Genomic DNA, 19,757 nt, shown 5'->3' on the forward strand with positions numbered 1-19,757 from the left:
AAGCAACAAGGACTGACGTACGGAGTAATGACGAGGTCCTGCTCAAACGAGCTCACAATCTAACAATCTAACATTTCCACCTTAAATTTGAAATGGACTTGGAATTCTCACTTGAGTGAAGAACGATGAGGTGGCTCGTGGCTCTAGGCAATGGACTGTCCTACACATTAACCATAACCACTTCTCTCCACATTATCCGCTAATCTTTCTGCATTGATACAGCAATCCTGGCTATCGCTCACTATTTACGAAGAACACCATTTATTATAGAGAGATGTTTCTTACGTGATCCCATCATTGACATTCAGAGGGCCTTGATTGGGTAAACAGAGGATATAATGTTCTCCTGCTACCCTGACTGAATATTATGGGATGGCTTCTCCTGTAAGAAGCCGTGATAACCTATTGGATTTCACTTTCCATGAACACCGTTTGTGTGATCGGAGCTGCATGTAAAGGCACGGGATATATTGGGTTTGTCGTGGTACTGTCCCTTTAACAGGAATTATTCTGGAATGTGCTGGGTCTCAGCCGGTTCTTAGATTTCTTACCAGATTGATAAATATTAGGACAGGTTTCCTGCAGAAAGAAATATTTCACCCACCAATAAAAACATTGACATTGTGGATCCTGGCTGTCAGCGTATTGGATCAGCAAATTTCTATTTTCCTTCTAAATCCAGTATTGCTTTGATCTTCTGCGTATTCATTCCACCCTCGTGGTTGCAAATCACGGTATTATTTTGAGTTGTGCCGCCCGCGAGTATGCTCACTGATGGCATAGGGCAGAATTCTATCCTCATTCTGAGTTCCACCTACATGGATGGATACGTTATACTGTAAGTCTGATTGAAATCCCAATCATTAATATAATTATGGCCCCGATAAGGGTCAGAGAGCGCCGTCGGATCAGCTGCCTTTTGGTCAGAGGTTTGTGTTTTGGGGAGAGGGTACATGAAGGAGACTCGTTCTCCGACGGCTGGGGGGTTTCGCAGGCTGTGATGTCATGCTCAGTAAGTGTGGTGTTTTCAACGTCTGGTTCTGTGAATACAAGGAATGGGATGAGGTTAATGAATGATCCCCGGTTAACTCGCTGTATACCGCAGAGATTACAATGTGGGGTGATACAGTGAAAGCAAACATAAAAATGATATCATCATTCCAAACTAAGCATCCAGGCCAGCAGGCAATGCTTTATGGGAGATGTAGTTCAGATGATCGCATTCTGCAGTAAGCCCACAGACGACTCTTAAATCGCCCCAAATTCAGGCAAATCTCGATTTATCTGAAACTAAATGCACAAATCTAAAGTAAAGTATAGCATAGAGATAAGAAGACAGGAGGCCCCTCGGTCAGAGAAGAGAAAGCGGCGTTGAAGAGCAGAGTGTTTGTTGTAGAAGCGATTGACCGAGTTGGGAATCAATATGAGGTTGGATGGAGGAGAGGCATCTATGGTAGGGAGCCTGGGGGGTGGCCGCCATGCTGGCGATCAGGGAATAATAAGAGGAGTAAAGGAGGTGGCTAGCAAGTTACAGGAAGGACTCTGGAGATGTGCCGTTAGAAATCCGCGGGAAGATGATAAAAACGCAGCGGATTGCATGTGGGGGGGCGCTGTATGTGTAATATAACATACCTGAGAGCGGGGCGCTGTATGTGTAATAACATACACGAGGGCGGGGCGCTGCGTGTGTAATATAACATACACGAGGGCGGGGCGCTGCGTGTGTAATATAACATACACGAGGGCGGGGCGCTGCGTGTGTAATATAACATACACGAGGGCGGGGCGCTGCGTGTGTAATATAACATACACGAGGGCGGGGCGCTGCGTGTGTAATATAACATACACGAGGGCGGGGCGCTGCGTGTGTAATATAACATACACGAGGGCGGGGCGCTGCGTGTGTAATATAACATACACGAGGGCGGGGCGCTGCGTGTGTAATATAACATACACGAGGGCGGGGCGCTGCGTGTGTAATATAACATACACGAGGGCGGGGCGCTGCGTGTGTAATATAACATACACGAGGGCGGGGCGCTGCGTGTGTAATATAACATACACGAGGGCGGGGCGCTGCGTGTGTAATATAACATACACGAGGGCGGGGCGCTGCGTGTGTAATATAACATACACGAGGGCGGGGCGCTGCGTGTGTAATATAACATACACGAGGGCGGGGCGCTGCGTGTGTAATATAACATACACGAGGGCGGGGCGCTGCGTGTGTAATATAACATACACGAGGGCGGGGCGCTGCGTGTGTAATATAACATACACGAGGGCGGGGCGCTGCGTGTGTAATATAACATACACGAGGGCGGGGCGCTGCGTGTGTAATATAACATACACGAGGGCGGGGCGCTGCGTGTGTAATATAACCTACACGAGGGCGTGGCGCTGCGTGTGTAATATAACCTACACGAGGGCGTGGCGCTGCGTGTGTAATATAACATACACGAGGGCGTGGCGCTGCGTGTGTAATATAACATACACGAGGGCGTGGCGCTGCGTGTGTAATATAACATACACGAGGGCGGGGCGCTGCGTGTGTAATATAACATACACGAGGGCGGGGCGCTGCGTGTGTAATATAACATACACGAGGGCGGGGCGCTGCGTGTGTAATATAACATACACGAGGGCGGGGCGCTGCGTGTGTAATATAACATACACGAGGGCGGGGCGCTGCGTGTGTAATATAACATACACGAGGGCGGGGCGCTGCGTGTGTAATATAACATACACGAGGGCGGGGCGCTGCGTGTGTAATATAACATACACGAGGGCGGGGCGCTGCGTGTGTAATATAACATACACGAGGGCGGGGCGCTGCGTGTGTAATATAACATACACGAGGGCGGGGCGCTGCGTGTGTAATATAACCTACACGAGGGCGTGGCGCTGCGTGTGTAATATAACATACACGAGGGCGTGGCGCTGCGTGTGTAATATAACATACACGAGGGCGGGGCGCTGCGTGTGTAATATAACATACACGAGGGCGGGGCGCTGCGTGTGTAATATAACATACACGAGGGCGGGGCGCTGCGTGTGTAATATAACATACACGAGGGCGGGGCGCTGCGTGTGTAATATAACATACACGAGGGCGGGGCGCTGCGTGTGTAATATAACATACACGAGGGCGGGGCGCTGCGTGTGTAATATAACATACACGAGGGCGGGGCGCTGCGTGTGTAATATAACATACACGAGGGCGGGGCGCTGCGTGTGTAATATAACATACACGAGGGCGGGGCGCTGCGTGTGTAATATAACATACACGAGGGCGGGGCGCTGCGTGTGTAATATAACATACACGAGGGCGTGGCGCTGCGTGTGTAATATAACATACACGAGGGCGGGGCGCTGCGTGTGTAATATAACATACACGAGGGCGGGGCGCTGCGTGTGTAATATAACATACACGAGGGCGGGGCGCTGCGTGTGTAATATAACATACACGAGGGCGGGGCGCTGCGTGTGTAATATAACCTACACGAGGGCGTGGCGCTGCGTGTGTAATATAACATACACGAGGGCGGGGCGCTGCGTGTGTAATATAACATACACGAGGGCGGGGCGCTGCGTGTGTAATATAACATACACGAGGGCGGGGCGCTGCGTGTGTAATATAACATACACGAGGGCGTGGCGCTGCGTGTGTAATATAACCTACACGAGGGCGGGGCGCTGCGTGTGTAATATAACATACACGAGGGCGGGGCGCTGCGTGTGTAATATAACATACCTGAGAGCGGGGCGCTGCGTGTGTAATATAACCTACACGAGGGCGGGGCGCTGCGTGTGTAATATAACATACACGAGGGCGGGGCGCTGCGTGTGTAATATAACATACACGAGGGCGGGGCGCTGCGTGTGTAATATAACATACACGAGGGCGGGGCGCTGCGTGTGTAATATAACATACACGAGGGCGGGGCGCTGCGTGTGTAATATAACATACCTGAGAGCGGGGCGCTGCGTGTGTAATATAACATACCTGAGAGCGGGGCGCTGCGTGTGTAATATAACCTACACGAGGGCGGGGCGCTGCGTGTGTAATATAACCTACACGAGGGCGGGGCGCTGCGTGTGTAATATAACCTACACGAGGGCGGGGCGCTGCGTGTGTAATATAACATACCTGAGGGCGGGGCGCTGCGTGTGTAATAGAACATACACGAGGGCGGGGCACAATAGGACCTACCTGAGGGTGGGGCGCTCTGATAAATTGCTGGCTGGTCATTTAGGTCCTTTTTCACCTTTACCCGCTGCATAGAGCGTGATTGCGCCTGTAATGAAAACAACACTGTATTAAGTGTAATACTAACAAACAGCCAGCAGAGGGGGTGATACATAAACTAGTAGAGTTATTCACTAAAGTGAGAATACATAGGGAATTTTAAATTTAAAGGGACACTATAGTCACCAAAACAATTTTAATTTAATGAAGCAGTTTTGGTGTATAGATCATGTCCCTGCAGTCTCATTGCTCAATTCTCTGCCATTTAGGAGTTAGATCAATTTGTTTCTGTTTATGCCACACCTGCCCTGGCTGTCACTCACACAGTCTGCATAAAAAAAAAATGGTTTTATTTATCAATCACATGTTAACTTACTTTAAAAGTTTTTATCTCCTACTCTGTAAATTGAGCTTTAAAAGGACCACTATAGTGCCAGGAAAACAAACTCATTTTCCTGGCTCTATAGGGTCTTTAGGTCCCCCCCCACCCTCAGGGTCCCTCTCCCGCCGGGCTGAAGGGGGAGGAAGGGGTTAAAACACTTACCTATTTCCAGCGACAGGCTTCCTCGGGGCAGGGGACTCTCCTCCCTCTTCCGACGTCATCTGCCGAATGCGCATGCGCGGCAAGAGCAACGCGCGCATTCACCCAGTCCATAGGAAAGCATTACTCAATGCTTTCCTATGGACGCTGGCATCTGCTCACTGATTTTCACAGTGAGAAGCGCCTCTAGCGGCTGTCAATGAGACAGCCACTAGAGGCTGGATTAACCCTTATGTAAACATAGCAATTTCTCTGAAACTGCTATGTTTACAGCAGGCAGGGTTAATCCTAGATGGACCTGGCACCCAGACCACTACATTGAGCTGACGTGGTCTGGGTGCCTATAGTGGTCCTTTAATTGCACACACAAGGCTCCTGCAGGGTCTAGCAAGCGATTAACAGGAGAAAAGCAATTAAAAATTAAAGGGACACTATAGGCACCCAGACAACGTCAGCTAGTTGAAATGGTCTGGGTGCAGTGTCCCAGTAAGTCCTGCAATGATTCCTATGTCGTAATAAGACTGCCTGTAGTGGCTGCGTATCAGACGCTCGACACTGTTCCTCCTCTACGTTGTATAATCACTCTCTATTTACTAAAGGGGGATATTGGAGGATTTAGGCCAAAATAAGTAAACTGAGAAACCCCCCCTTTCCTCCCCCCAATTCCATGCCGTATTACACCGTATCCCTGCAGTGATTATGGTGTGTGTTACAGCACAGGGTCTCAAACTCACCTTTTCTGACGCTTTCTTCCAGTCGATTTTAAACACAAAGGTGAGAAATGCAATAACCTGCAGCATGCCGCACAGCAGCGTCCCGATCCAGAACCCTGACAGGTAAACAGGACAAAACACACCGTATTAAACGGGAGAAATCGCCATAGCGCACACAGTATGGCTGTACGAGGAGATCCTGTCTGTACAGAGAGAAACCGCCCGATTAACCCATCACCTACCTACACTCTGGGGCATTTTTATCAACCCTCACCCGGTGCTGCTCGGCTGTATGTAGAATTCATACGTTCACTAATCATGGTCGGAGTAATAATGTAGTCGCTGTGATTGACTGATTTCACTCCAACAGTGTATGAAGTATACATTCTCTGCCGGGCAGCACTTTCAAGATATAGCGTGAAGGATTCATAAATATCCCCAAAAACATCAATGGGGCAACAGCAGAGTTAACAAAGCAAGGCTCCCCCTTTACCCAGTGCGCGGAGGGTGCTGGGAGCCCAAATAAAGGAAATGCGGTGTTTCTAGACCCCTTAGTATAAGGAGGATGATCTCAGATGGACTAAATCCCTCCCGTGCGCCCACATGACATGACGCGGTCTCTCACCTATTATTCCAATGTTAGCTGCGAACATCAGTGAGATCCCAACAGGAAGGCCAATGACGTAATAACCAACAAAATGAAAGATAGCGCCAATCTTCTGCCTTCCTGTTCCCCTCAGGATACCCCCACATGTGGCCTGGAACAGAAATAAACATTTATATTTGTCCATCGTGAAATGACCCCAAATACCATCAGCAGGGTCCTGTAAAAGCTACCACCGGGGTCCCCAAAAAACACCACTGAGAGCCCCCCAAGTTACAAATTACCACCCCCCGGGTCTTGTAAATACCCACCACCGTGGTCCCCAAAAAACACCCCAGGGTCCCCCCAAAAAACTCCTTATTCTGCAGCAATGGTTCATATTATGTGACAGCATCTTTAACTTTATTTAAACTTTATCCCCCTCTACGGAATCTGTTGGCGCTATATAAATGGCAATAATAATAATAATAATAATAATAATAATAAAATATGAATTTTCCTATGCAGTACATACCTGTTTAGGAGAGACAGTCCCTATTTTGGTCCCAAATCCCTCTGCCCCCCTTTTCTAGGAGCTCCGTATAGTTGGTGTGTCTGAGTGTATAACAGAGCTCCCCAGCAATAATACTCCCAGTAATGTGTCTGTGTATAACAGAGCTCCACAGTAATAATACTCCCAGTAATGTGTCTGTGTATAACAGAGCTCCACGGCGATCATACTCCCAGTAATGTGTCTGAGTGTATAACAGAGCTCCACGACAATAATACTCCCCAGTAATGTGTCTGAGTGTATAACAGAGCTCCACAGCAATAATACTCCCAGTAATGTGTCTGAGTGTATAACAGAGCTCCACAGCAATAATACTCCCTTAATGTGTCTGAGTGTATAACAGAGCTCCACAGCAATAATACTCCCAGTAATGTGTCTGAGTGTATAACAGAGCCCCACAGCAATAATACTCCCAGTAATGTGTCTGAGTGTATAACAGAGCTCCACAGCAATAATACTCCCAGTAATGTGTCTGAGTGTATAACAGAGCCCCACAGCAATAATACTCCCAGTAATGTGTCCGAGTGTATAACAGAGCTCCACAGTAATAATACTCCCAGTAATGTGCCCAGTGGCGGATCCAGGGTGGGGGCAACGGGGCAATTGCCCCCCCCCGAGAATACCGACGGTCTCCCTCTCCCTCCCCCTCCCCTGCCAGCCCTTAAATGTGCGTGCGGACCGGAGGGGAGATCACAGATCTCCCTCCCCGGTCCGCAGGCACAGTGCTGGCGGCCGGCGGGGGAGGGAGGGAGTTAGAGGGAGGACCCGGAGGTCAGGCTGCAGCTCCTCCGGGTCCTCCTCTTGCGAGATTTGGAGCGTTGCCGCGGTTACCACGGCAACGCTCCAAATCTTGCGAGAGTGAACTTTAGCCCGGGAGCGTGGGCTAGAGTTCACTCTCCCCACTGGGACCACCAATGAATCGCCCACCGGACCACCAGGGAAATGTCCCCCCTCCCCAAGTAAAGGTAAGAAGGGAGGGGGGACATAGAATATTTATTTAAATAAAAAATAAATATATATAAAAAAAAAAAGACCCAATACCCTTATATCACACACACTGCCCCCCATACACCCACACTGCCCCCCATACACCCACACTGCCCCCCATTACACACATACTGCCCCCCATACACCCACACTGCCCCCCATACACCCACACTGCCCCCCATACACACACACTGCCCCCCATACACACACACTGCCCCCCATACACACACACTGCCCCCCATACACACACACACTGACCCACATACACACACACTGACCCACATACTGCCCCCCATACACCCACACTGCCCCCATACACACACACTGCCCCCATACTGACCCCCATACACACACACTGCCCCCCATACTGCCCCCATACACCCACACTGCCCCCATACACCCACACTGCCCCCCATACTGACCCCCATACACACACACTGCTCCCCATACTGCCCCCATACACCCACACTGCCCCCATACACCCACACTGCCCCCCATACACCCACACTGCCCCCCATACACCCACACTGCCCCCCATACACCCACACTGCCCCCCATACACCCACACTGCCCCCCATACACCCACACTGCCCCCCATACACCCACACTGCCCCCCATACACCCACACTGCCCCCCACACTGCCCCCATACACCCACACTGCCCCCCATTACACACATACTGCCCCCATACACCCACACTGCCCCCCATTACACACATACTGCCCCCATACACCCACACTGCCCCCCATACACACACACTGCCCCCATACACACACACTGCCCCCATACACACACACTGCCCCCCATACACACACACTGCCCCCCATACACACACACTGCCCCCCATACACACACACTGACCCACATACACACACACTGACCCACATACACACACACTGACCCACATACACACACACTGACCCACATACACACACACTGACCCACATACACACACACTGACCCACATACACACACACTGACCCCCATACTGCCCCCCATACACCCACACTGCCCCCATACACAGACACTGCCCCCCATACACACACACTGCCCCCCATACTGACCCCCATACACACACACTGCCCCCCATACTGCCCCCATACACCCACACTGCCCCCATACACCCACACTGCCCCCATACACCCACACTGCCCCCCATACACCCACACTGCCCCCATACACCCACACTGCCCCCCATACACCCACACTGCCCCCATACACCCACACTGCCCCCCATACACCCACACTGCCCCCATACACCCACACTGCCCCCCATACACCCACACTGCCCCCCATACACCCACACTGCCCCCCATACACCCACACTGCCCCCCATACACCCACACTGCCCCCCATACACCCACACTGCCCCCATACACCCACACTGCCCCCATACACACACACACACTGCCCCCCATACACACACACACACTGCCCCCCATACACACACACTGCCCCCCATACACACACACTGCCCCCCATACACACACACACTGACCCACATACACACACACTGACCCACATACACACACACTGACCCACATACACACACACTGACCCCCATACACCCACACTGCCCCCATACACACACACTGCCCCCCATACACACACACTGCCCCCCATACACACACACACTGCCCCCCATACTGCCCCCATACACCCACACTGCCCCCCATACTGCCCCCATACACCCACACTGCCCCCCATACTGCCCCCATACACCCACACTGCCCCCATACACCCACACTGCCCCCCATACACCCACACTGCCCCCCATACACCCACACTGCCCCCATACACCCACACTGCCCCCATACACCCATACTGCCCCCCATACACACACACACTGCCCCCCACACTGCCCCCATACACCCACACTGCCCCCATACACCCACACTGCCCCCATACACCCACACTGCCCCCCATACACCCACACTGCCCCCCATACACCCACACTGCCCCCCATACACCCACACTGCCCCCCATACACCCACACTGCCCCCCATACACCCACACTGCCCCCCATACACCCACACTGCCCCCCATACACCCACACTGCCCCCCATACACCCACACTGCCCCCCCATACACCCACACTGCCCCCATATACACCCACACTGCCCCCATACACCCACACTGCCCCCATACACCCATACTGCCCCCATACACCCATACTGCCCCCCATACACCCATACTGCCCCCCATACACCCATACTGCCCCCCATACACCCATACTGCCCCCCATACACACACACACTGCCCCCCATACTGCCCCCATACACCCACACTGCCCCCATACACCCACACTGCCCCCCATACACCCACACTGCCCCCCATACACCCACACTGCCCCCCATACACCCACACTGCCCCCCATACACACACACTGCCCCCCATACACACACACTGCCCCCCATACACACACACTGCCCCCCATACACACACACTGCCCCCCATACACACACACTGCCCCCCATACTGCCCCCCATACTGCCCCCATACTGCCCCCCATACTGCCCCCATACACACACACTGGCCCCCATATACACACACTGACCCCCATAGACCTGTACTGCCCCCATACTGCCCCCTCATACACACACACTGACCCCCATAGACCTGTACTGCCCCCCATACTGCCCCCTCATACACAGACACTGCCGCCCCATATACACACATTGCCCACACTCACACATACACTGCAATACTCACACACACACACTGCAACTGTTACACACACATACTGTCCCACACATACACTGCATCCCTGACATACACTGCCGCTCTCACACACTGTCCCCCTCACACACACACTGCACCCCTTACACATTGCACCACTCACACACACTACTGCTCCAATGCACTACTGCAGCCCCATTTCCCAGCAGACTTCAGGTAAGTTGTCAAACTGTTCTTAAACGGTTTGACTACTTACTCTGGGAGGGGGTCCCGGCACTATAGACACCATAACCACTACACTGAGCTGTAGTGGTTATTGTGTCTGGATTATTTCTTTAAATAATCTACAAGTGCCCCTCCCGAGATCAGGCTCTGGATCCGCCACTGAATGTGCCTGAGTGTATAACAGAGCTCCACAGCAATAATACTGCCAGTAATGTGCCTGAGTGTATAACAGAGCCCCACAGCAATAATACTGCCAGTAATGTGCCTGAGTGTATAACAGAGCCCCACAGCAATAATACTCCCAGTAATGTGTCTGAGTGTATGACAGAGCTCCCAGTAATGTGTCTTTAAACTACAATAAATGTGTTTAGAAATCAGTCTGTGTGGCGGAGCCTAACCTCGCGAGTGAATGGCCGCATAATTCCCGAGCTCCGCCGAGGCCTTGCCTAAATCTCAAGCCATCTACGGCATCTGAGCCCCCAAACTCCCCGAAAATACCCCCTGATACTCCCCCGACACCCACCTCCCCTATGGGCGGCGGAAAGAAAACCCGAAACTCCTCAGTCGCACCGATCTTCAGGCAAAAGCCTGAGCAACAACGGGCGCCATCTTTGGAACCTGCACAATCCGATTCCGACTCCGAAATGAGCAACCAGGCTCACTCTGAGAGAACAGAGGCACCACTGACCAGGAGGGACATGCAGGGATTTCTGGCCGACTTCAAACACTCAGTGGCTGAAGAGCTGGATAAACGACTATGCCCCATACTAGAAGGCATGGCTGACCTCTCAGCGCGTGCACAGGCCGTGGAGTCCAAAATGGCAGACACCAACGAAAAAGTACAAGCACATGGCAGTGAACTACAAAACTTACGCGCACAACTAAGATACCTTGAAGAATCCAACGAAGACTTGAACAACAGAACACGGAGGAACAACATCAGGGTAAGGGGCATCCCTGAATCGGTCTCCACCGACCTCCTCACTGACACCCTTACAGAGGTCTTCCACAACCTCCTGCCAGAGGCCACAGCGGCCGACTTACTGATGGACCGGGCCCATAGAGCACTGAGAGCCCCAAGCACCAACACCACGACCCCCAGAGATATAGTGGTGCGGCTCCACTTTTACCACATCAAGGAGCGCATCATGCAAGCTGCCAGAGACACCCCCATTGAAATAGAGGGGGTGCAAGTCCAACTATTTCAAGATCTGGCTCCCACCACCCTGAAACGGCGGAAAGAACTGCGCCCACTCACACAACACCTCAGCCATCATGGCCTCCGGTATGCATGGGGTCACCCCTTCCGACTGATAGTCCGCAAGGACGGAAGATTCCATTCCCTGACAAAGCCCGAGGAAGTCCCTGCACTCCTCGCCCAACTGAGCTTACCACAGTTACCGGCACTGCATCCGCCCGACGACGACCTCCCTGCACGACAACCGCCAAGCAACAATCTGCCAGCCAGAAACGGTGACCGTCCACAAAGAAGCACGGCACCGCAAAATGCTGACGCAGCACGGAGGTAGAAGAGGAGGAGAGGGGACATAACTGCAGGCGCAATTGCTCGGCTCCACACCCCAGCACCCCAACCAGACAACCATAGCCCACACGGCACGAGCTGCCTCGCAACAGCACTGCCCGCAAGCCCAGACGCCAGAAACCACCGTAACGGACAAGACCAAGACACACGACTGCAGGCCTACAAAACTGCACGGAGCACGGCACGCTCCCCTCCCTTCCCCTCACCACAGCAACTCTGACCCCAGCGAGCACTCCCGACCCTGGGCTGAAACGACCGGAGCACAAGATGCAAAGCATGAACAGTACAACCGAGCTCTAATGCTCACACACCGAAGCCCGACCCAAACTACAAGACACTGCAAACGTAGACCATCATCCCTAATGGACCTCACTTCAACACCACACAGCCCACGCCAACATCGCAAGCGGATGAACCACCAACACATTGGACCCCGATAAAGACTGTTCCCCCCCACCAACCTGCCGACCACCAGCGACGGGAACACCCCCTCCACCGGCCAAGACACCCAGCAAACACAGCCCACCCTACCCTGGCACCTCTCTCCGGGCCCATGCCCACCATGGAACACGGACGTTAGTGCTGGGAAAAGGGACACCGCAACCAGGACACTGAGCATAACGCAGAAAGTATTTAACAACTGGGACAGTACTTGTATCAACCCCATAAGCATCCTGTGTAGCGACTTTCGCTCACAACTACCCGGTCCCAGGTTACACCCCAGGCCTCAACCGCAGAAAACACAGGGGACTTGGGGGGAGGAGGGGTCGAAGGGGTAATGTTCATAGACGCCTAACCGGGGAGACGGGGTGACTGACAAAAACCGGACAACACGGGCCCCCGGGGACCCTTCATACCACACATAGGGGCAGGGAGGGCCCAACTCCGACCCTACCGGACGCCCATCCCCTGCCAGGACCCATCGATAACACCTGACGGCAGACCCAAGACAGATAACCTGCACACCCCGGTTCTGCACCCAGAGCACCACGACACCCCAGCAAAGTAACACACACCTCCACAGTACACGCTACTTATGACCACACTGGGTAGACCACCGGAGAGTAGACAAGATGGGGGGCCCCCACGGACAGAACGGATGGCGCACCACACACAAGACACAGACTTGACGACCTAGCTCTGGGACACCTTAAGGGTCGCTGGGGATATGGTAGGCCGGACACCCTCCGATAGAGACATTGCAAAGCCTGCCAAATGCATTGTTCATTGACCTCTAACTATTGTTTGATGTTTAGTATTGCTAATGTATAATTGTTGAAGGGTTCTATTGCTGAAAAGATAATGCCACCACACATAATACACAAGAGGCACAGAACACAACCCCGGCCAGCGGCCGTAACAGCTCCATAACGCTCCATACGACAGACACCGCACCAGAACAGACCACAATCCCCCCCCCTTTAGGGGGGGGACGATACACGGCAACCTTAAGGCTTGGAATAGGCACATACCCACATTACACTGGGCCTCACCAGGCCACATAAGATACGCCTACCCATTACCAACGATAAAGCGAAGCGAACATATTATACACAGGGCTACTCCGTACACGTACACCTCCAACGATGCGGGATTGCTCCCCCCACGCCCCCGTGGGTCACTCCCAGCCGAACGGGCAGCGGCGGCGCAGATCTCGCGTCGATGGCGCAGGGAAACATCCCACCGCACAAGCACCCACGCCTAGCACCCGAACAATCAGGGTCGCATAACACAAAACAAAACCGGTACGCAACACCTGGAGCAAAGTCTACCAAATGCATTGTTCTCTGACCTCTGCCTATTGTATGATGTTTAATATCGCTAATGTATACTTGTTCAAGGGTTCTATAGTTGAAAAGTTAATGTCAACACGCACATTACACATGGTTTGCAGAACACAACCCCGGCCAGAGGCCGCAGCAGTTCTACAACGCTACATACGAAAGACACCACACCCGGTACGCAACACCTGGTGCAAGGTCTACCAAATGCATTGTTCTCTGACCTCTGCCTATTGTATGATGTTTAATACTGCTAATCTATACTTGTTCAAGGGTTCTATTGTTGAAAAGTTAAAGCCAACACGCATATTACACATGGACTACAGAACACAACCCCGGCCAGAGGCCGCAGCAGTTCCATAACGCTCCATACGAAAGACACCACACCAGAACAGACCACAACCCTCCCCCCTTTAGGGGGTGGACGATACCCGGCAACCTAAATGCTTGGAATAGGCACAAACCCACACTACAACTGGCCTCACCAGGCCACACAAAATACGCCCACCCATTACCAACGATGGAGCACAGCGAACATACTATACATAGGGCCACTCCGCACACCTCCAGCGGCGCGGAGCTGCTCCCCCTCCGCCCCCGTGAGCCACCCCCAGCTGACCGGGCGGCGGCGCAGATCTTGCGTCGCTAAAACAGAGAAACACCGCACAAGCACACAAACCCAACATTCGAACATTCATGGTCACACAACACAAAACCAATCCGGCACGCAATACCAGGACACCACACATATAGCCACCCCTTAAACACCTCCCAAGTGACACCAAACGCACCCCCCCACCACACAGCAGAAAGCGCAGGAAAACACCCTCGCCCAACTCCCACCTTTCCCCACCGACCCCCCTACCTCACACCCACCTCCCGGCTCAGTTATATACATTTGACGATGGGCAGGCCTTAGGCGGAACCTGCCATCACTTGAGAACACACTCCCCCTACCGGCCTCGGCCCTCCCGAGAACCGCCACACGGACCTCGGGCCGGCTAACCGAGACCCCCGCCTAACTAACGACTGGCCAGTTAGATAAGCCCCGTCCGCCACGAACCCAGCCCCCGCGAGACGACCACGTCCCAACAGACCCGCGCAGGCGGAGCCCCATCAACCCCCTACCTCCCACCCCCCCACCCCCCGCCTACCCCAACCCACACCAAACACCCACCAAACGCGTCCGCGCCCAGGAGACACACTAAACTAAACACAACCCAACATCTATCCACTCGACGGAGACAGCCTGGCTACGACAGCATGCCACCACGGAACCTCCAAATCCGTTTCACATCCCTCAACGTCAAGGGACTCAATTCGCCGGGGAAAAGACATGGGATACTGCGATGGGCTAACCGGACGGGAGCGGATATCATCCTACTACAGGAAACCCACTTTACTGATCATAAACAATTCCCACTAGTCAACCGACACTTTAGAAGATACTATCTGGCGAACTCGCCAGAAGCAAAAACAAAAGGGGTCGCGATACTGCTACGAAACTCCTGCCCACTGGACGACGTTCACATTCGCAAAGACCCAGCAGGGAGATTCCTCTTCCTCACGGGGAGAGCGGGAACAACCACGCTAACCATATGCTCCCTATACGCCCCCACCACCCCAGACGCATCATTCTGGGACACATTCAAGATCCACCTCAAGACCCTTTCCGCCAAACACATAATTGTTGGCGGAGACCTAAACGCGACCCTCACGCCGGCCACAGACAGAAGGACACGCGATGGAAAGGCATCGGCTCCAACCAGAAATGACAAACTATATGCAGACTTCTTAACCGACACACCCTTACTGGACGCATGGAGACTCCAGCACCCGTCGTCGGTAGACTTCACCTTCTACTCCCACACTCACAGGTCCTATTCCCGCATCGACGGATTCCTTATTTCTCAAGCAGTCCAACCCTGGATCACCCACACGCACATAGGAAGCATCGCGTGGTCGGACAACGCCGAAGTGGCTCTAACGATACAGATCCCTCTACGAGCACACCCGTGGAGATGGAAGCTCAACCCATGGATACTTAAAGACGCGGCTACAGTCCACACCGTGTCAGAGCACCTTAAAACCTACTTCGACCTTAATACCACAGACGACGTAGCGCCAACAACGGTCTGGGCAGCTCACAAGGCAACGATCAGAGGCAACCTTATAGCGATAGCCACGGCCCTCAAGAAGCAAAGATTACAAAAACTCACGGAAGCTCTGAAGGAACTATCGAGACTCGAAACCCTCCACAAGCAGAACCCGACGGATTCACTCCTTGAGAAACTCAAGGCGACAAGGGAACATCTCAAACAACTATCGGCAGCGGACGTAGCAAGGAACCTCATGTGGTCCAAGCAACGATTCTATGAAAAAGGAAACAAAGCGGACTCACTCCTGGCAAACTGCCTCAAAAAAAGGCAGGACAACAAGAAAATTTCGAAAATCCGAACCAGGTCCGGAGAAACAACAACAAACCCGGAAGCAATAGCCCAAGAGTTCCTCCAATACTACACCAACCTCTACAACCATGCCGCTACAACACCCACGGGAGACACAGAGCAGCCAAAGACCATATCCTCCCTTCTGAGACCCCTCAACCTACCAGCTCTTTCCAACGTAGCGCAAGCCAAACTGGAAACGCCTATAGAGGCCGGAGAAATCGCCCTAGTCCTTAAGACACTAAAACCAAGGAAAAGCCCGGGACAGGACGGCTTTACTGCCATCTACTACAAGACATTCCAGGCCATACTAATACCGCACCTATGCAAAGCCTTCAACTCACTGCTACAAGGACATGAACTCCCCCCCGACATGCTAATGGCTGACATATGCCTCCTGCCCAAGCCCGGGAAAGATCACCTCAACCCGGGTCACTACCGCCCCATTTCGCTCCTCAACACAGACTTGAAGATCCTAACAAAGGCCCTGGCCAACCGCCTCAACCCACACCTCCCATCACTGATCCACCCGGATCAGGTCGGTTTTATCCCCAAAAGACAGGCAGCGGATAACACCAGGAGAACGTACGACACGATCTGGTACGCCAAACATCGAAACATACCATCAGTTGTGCTATCCCTAGACGCCGAGAAGGCATTCGACCGCCTTCTCTGGTCATTCATGCACACAGTACTGGCCCACCTTAAATTCCCACCGGGATTCCTGAACATTATACGAGCAATATACCACTGACCTACCGGAAAACTCCTACTCCCCCATGTAGACACCCAAATCTTCAGCATCAAAAACGGGACCAGACAGGGGTGTCCCCTCTCCCCGTTACTCTTCGCAATCTCTTTGGAACCTCTGCTCCAGGCCATCCGCACCCATCCCGCCATACAGGGGATACAGATCAGGCGAGAAACGTACACCGTGGCAGCCTACGCCGACGACGTTCTCCTAACACTGACGGACCCCATCCCCTCACTGCACGCCACGCTCACCCTCATCACCGAATACTCAACCATATCGGAATACAAAATCAATCTAAGCAAGTCAACACTGATGCCCATAGCAACGACTCCCCAGCAACTCCACTTGATCCGCCAATCCTTCCCTTTCAGCGTCACCACGACAGCCCTCACTTACCTAGGCACCAGGTTAGCCCCAACACTGGAGGACATATACGACCTCAACTACCCACCACTTCTCAAGACCGCCTACTCGGACCTGCAGCGCTGGGACAAGCTAGGGATATCGTGGCTAGGTAGAGTCGCTACCATCAAAATGAACCTCCTCCCACGATTTCTCTACCTCTTCCAGACGCTGCCCATCCCGATACATAAACCGGACTTCAAACGCCTGCAGGCGGCCATCGACAAATTCATATGGAAAGCCAAACGTCCCAGAATACGCAGAGCCACGATGTACGTTCCTCGACTAAGAGGAGGCCTAGGATTGCCCAACTTCCAACAATACTACAATGCAACCCAACTAGCCCACATCCAGCAGTGGCACGCCCCCCCGGCACTAAGCGCTGGGTAGACCTGGAGCACGACATCTTGGGGTGGGACCAACCCTCTTCCTACATGTGGGTACCACGTATACATCGACCACTGCCACCACCTACCTCGCCGGCAGTCACTCACACATTAACCCTCTGGGACAAACTCAACCCAAAATACGACCTATCATCCTTCATTTCTCCAGTAACACCAATATATCGTAACAAACTTTTTCCCCCAGGCCTGACAGCAAAACACTTCTTAGCATTTGACCAACAGGATATCTCCAGATTACTCCATCTGTACCGCCAGGGGGCAAATTTCCAGTATACCGACCTTCCCCACGCGGAAACCCTAACCACAAAAGATCACTTCCGGTATATACAACTCCGCGATTTTGCGCAACAACCAATGATCAAACAAGCAGGCACCTCACCACCGACGACATTCGAAAAACAGTGCTTTGACGCACCCCTACACCCAGGGCAAATCTCAGCCCTCTATAACACACTGACGACCCACACCTCGCAGATCAACCTCACGTACATCACCGCCTGGGAACGCGACCTAGGACCGCCAGAAGAACCAAACGACTGGGCAGATATTTGGGAGGCAACCAACGCACTAACGGTCTGCGTCACGCACAAAGAACAAGCATACAAGACTCTGCATCGGTGGTACCTGACGCCGTACAGACTCAACAAAATGGGCCAAAAACCTGACGACGGGTGCTGGAAACAATGCGGCGACACCGGCTCCTATCTCCACTGTTGGTGGACATGCCCAAAACTCAAACCACTTTGGGGAGAAGTTAGCAACCTCCTGGAAAAGGTACTAGAAAAGCCAATCACCGCACAACCTTGGACTATGCTCCTCAGTAAACCACTTGACTCACTAACAAGGAACGAAAATAAACTAATAGCCCGAATCAATCTAGCGGCGCGACGAGCGATAGCAGAACTGTGGGCCGACCCCAAAATCCCCACGATCTCAACCATCATTCGCAAAATTAAAGAAACCAGAGACCTGGACGAACTAACAGCACAGATCAACGACACATACAAAGCGTTCCACCGTATATGGGACCCATGGGACATGAACCAGACAAGCCTACACGCAAACCCAACGAAATAAAGTAAAAGACCCGAAGCTAGAAACCGCACCGAACCATAGCCTACGAAGCAAGCACTCCGCACGCAGAACATCAACGCTCAACCGACGGACACGACCCCCCAAGGAGGGCCCTCCGGGCGGACAAACCCCCCTCTCCCCTTAGCCTCCCTCCCTCCCACCCCTCCTCCCTCATCCTCCTCTCCCGACCTGGGGCTCTGCCGGCGCGGGAAAGGGGCAATTCCCCCCCACCAAGCCACCCCATACAAGAGATAACGACAAGCGAACACCCATATTCCCCCCCACCCCCCCCGGCCGCCCTGCATAAAGGTTCGCGAGGACCATCCCCCAGGCACAGACCCCACCCGAGATACTCAAACTACATCTACCACAACCAGGGGCACCTGGGAGACACAGGCCTCACAACCACAAAAAACACTACTAAAACGCCCGCCCCGCAGGGGCCAATAGACCACTGTACGCCTGCACCGAAGGAGCAAGACCACGAGCTCCGAACACCCGAGCACACGGACACACGACAACATTGCATGGGCCAGACCCATCCACCAACAATAATAGGTGACAAGATGCAAATGGATAGGCAGGCGAACCTTTCCTCCCCCCTCCTCCCCGATCCCGGCTTCCCGCACGGTCGCTAGCACAGCAAAACATAATTCAGACCCTACAGTGTCAGGGTACCTGTGGTCTCTACCTCCGAAAGAGGTAGAGACTTAGCTGTTCCTCCATCCAGACGGTCTGATGGCTCCCTTCCCCGCGGTCTATCCGGTCATGCTAGGCCGGCCGCGAGGGAGTGACTGCCTT

The 19,757-nt window shown here is 53.2% G+C and overlaps 1 protein-coding gene across 2 annotated transcripts in view; it reads right to left on the bottom strand.

Moving 5' to 3' along the window:
• Positions 1 to 244: 244 nt before the first annotated feature.
• Positions 245 to 19,757, bottom strand: part of LOC134573383 (multidrug and toxin extrusion protein 1-like) — a 59,724-nt gene continuing 40,211 nt past the window's right edge. For both annotated transcript variants that reach the window (XM_063433118.1, XM_063433117.1), the window contains exons 16-19: positions 6,129 to 6,261; positions 5,525 to 5,619; positions 4,214 to 4,298; positions 245 to 1,040 (exon numbers count right to left, since the gene is read on the bottom strand). In XM_063433118.1, coding sequence (XP_063289188.1) covers positions 832 to 1,040; positions 4,214 to 4,298; positions 5,525 to 5,619; positions 6,129 to 6,261 — 522 coding nt within the window. In that variant the 3' untranslated portion in view covers positions 245 to 831. The remainder of the gene's footprint in view (positions 1,041 to 4,213; positions 4,299 to 5,524; positions 5,620 to 6,128; positions 6,262 to 19,757) is intronic.

This window comes from Pelobates fuscus, chromosome 9 (assembly GCF_036172605.1).
Source record: "Pelobates fuscus isolate aPelFus1 chromosome 9, aPelFus1.pri, whole genome shotgun sequence".
Classification (NCBI taxonomy): domain Eukaryota; kingdom Metazoa; phylum Chordata; class Amphibia; order Anura; family Pelobatidae; genus Pelobates; species Pelobates fuscus.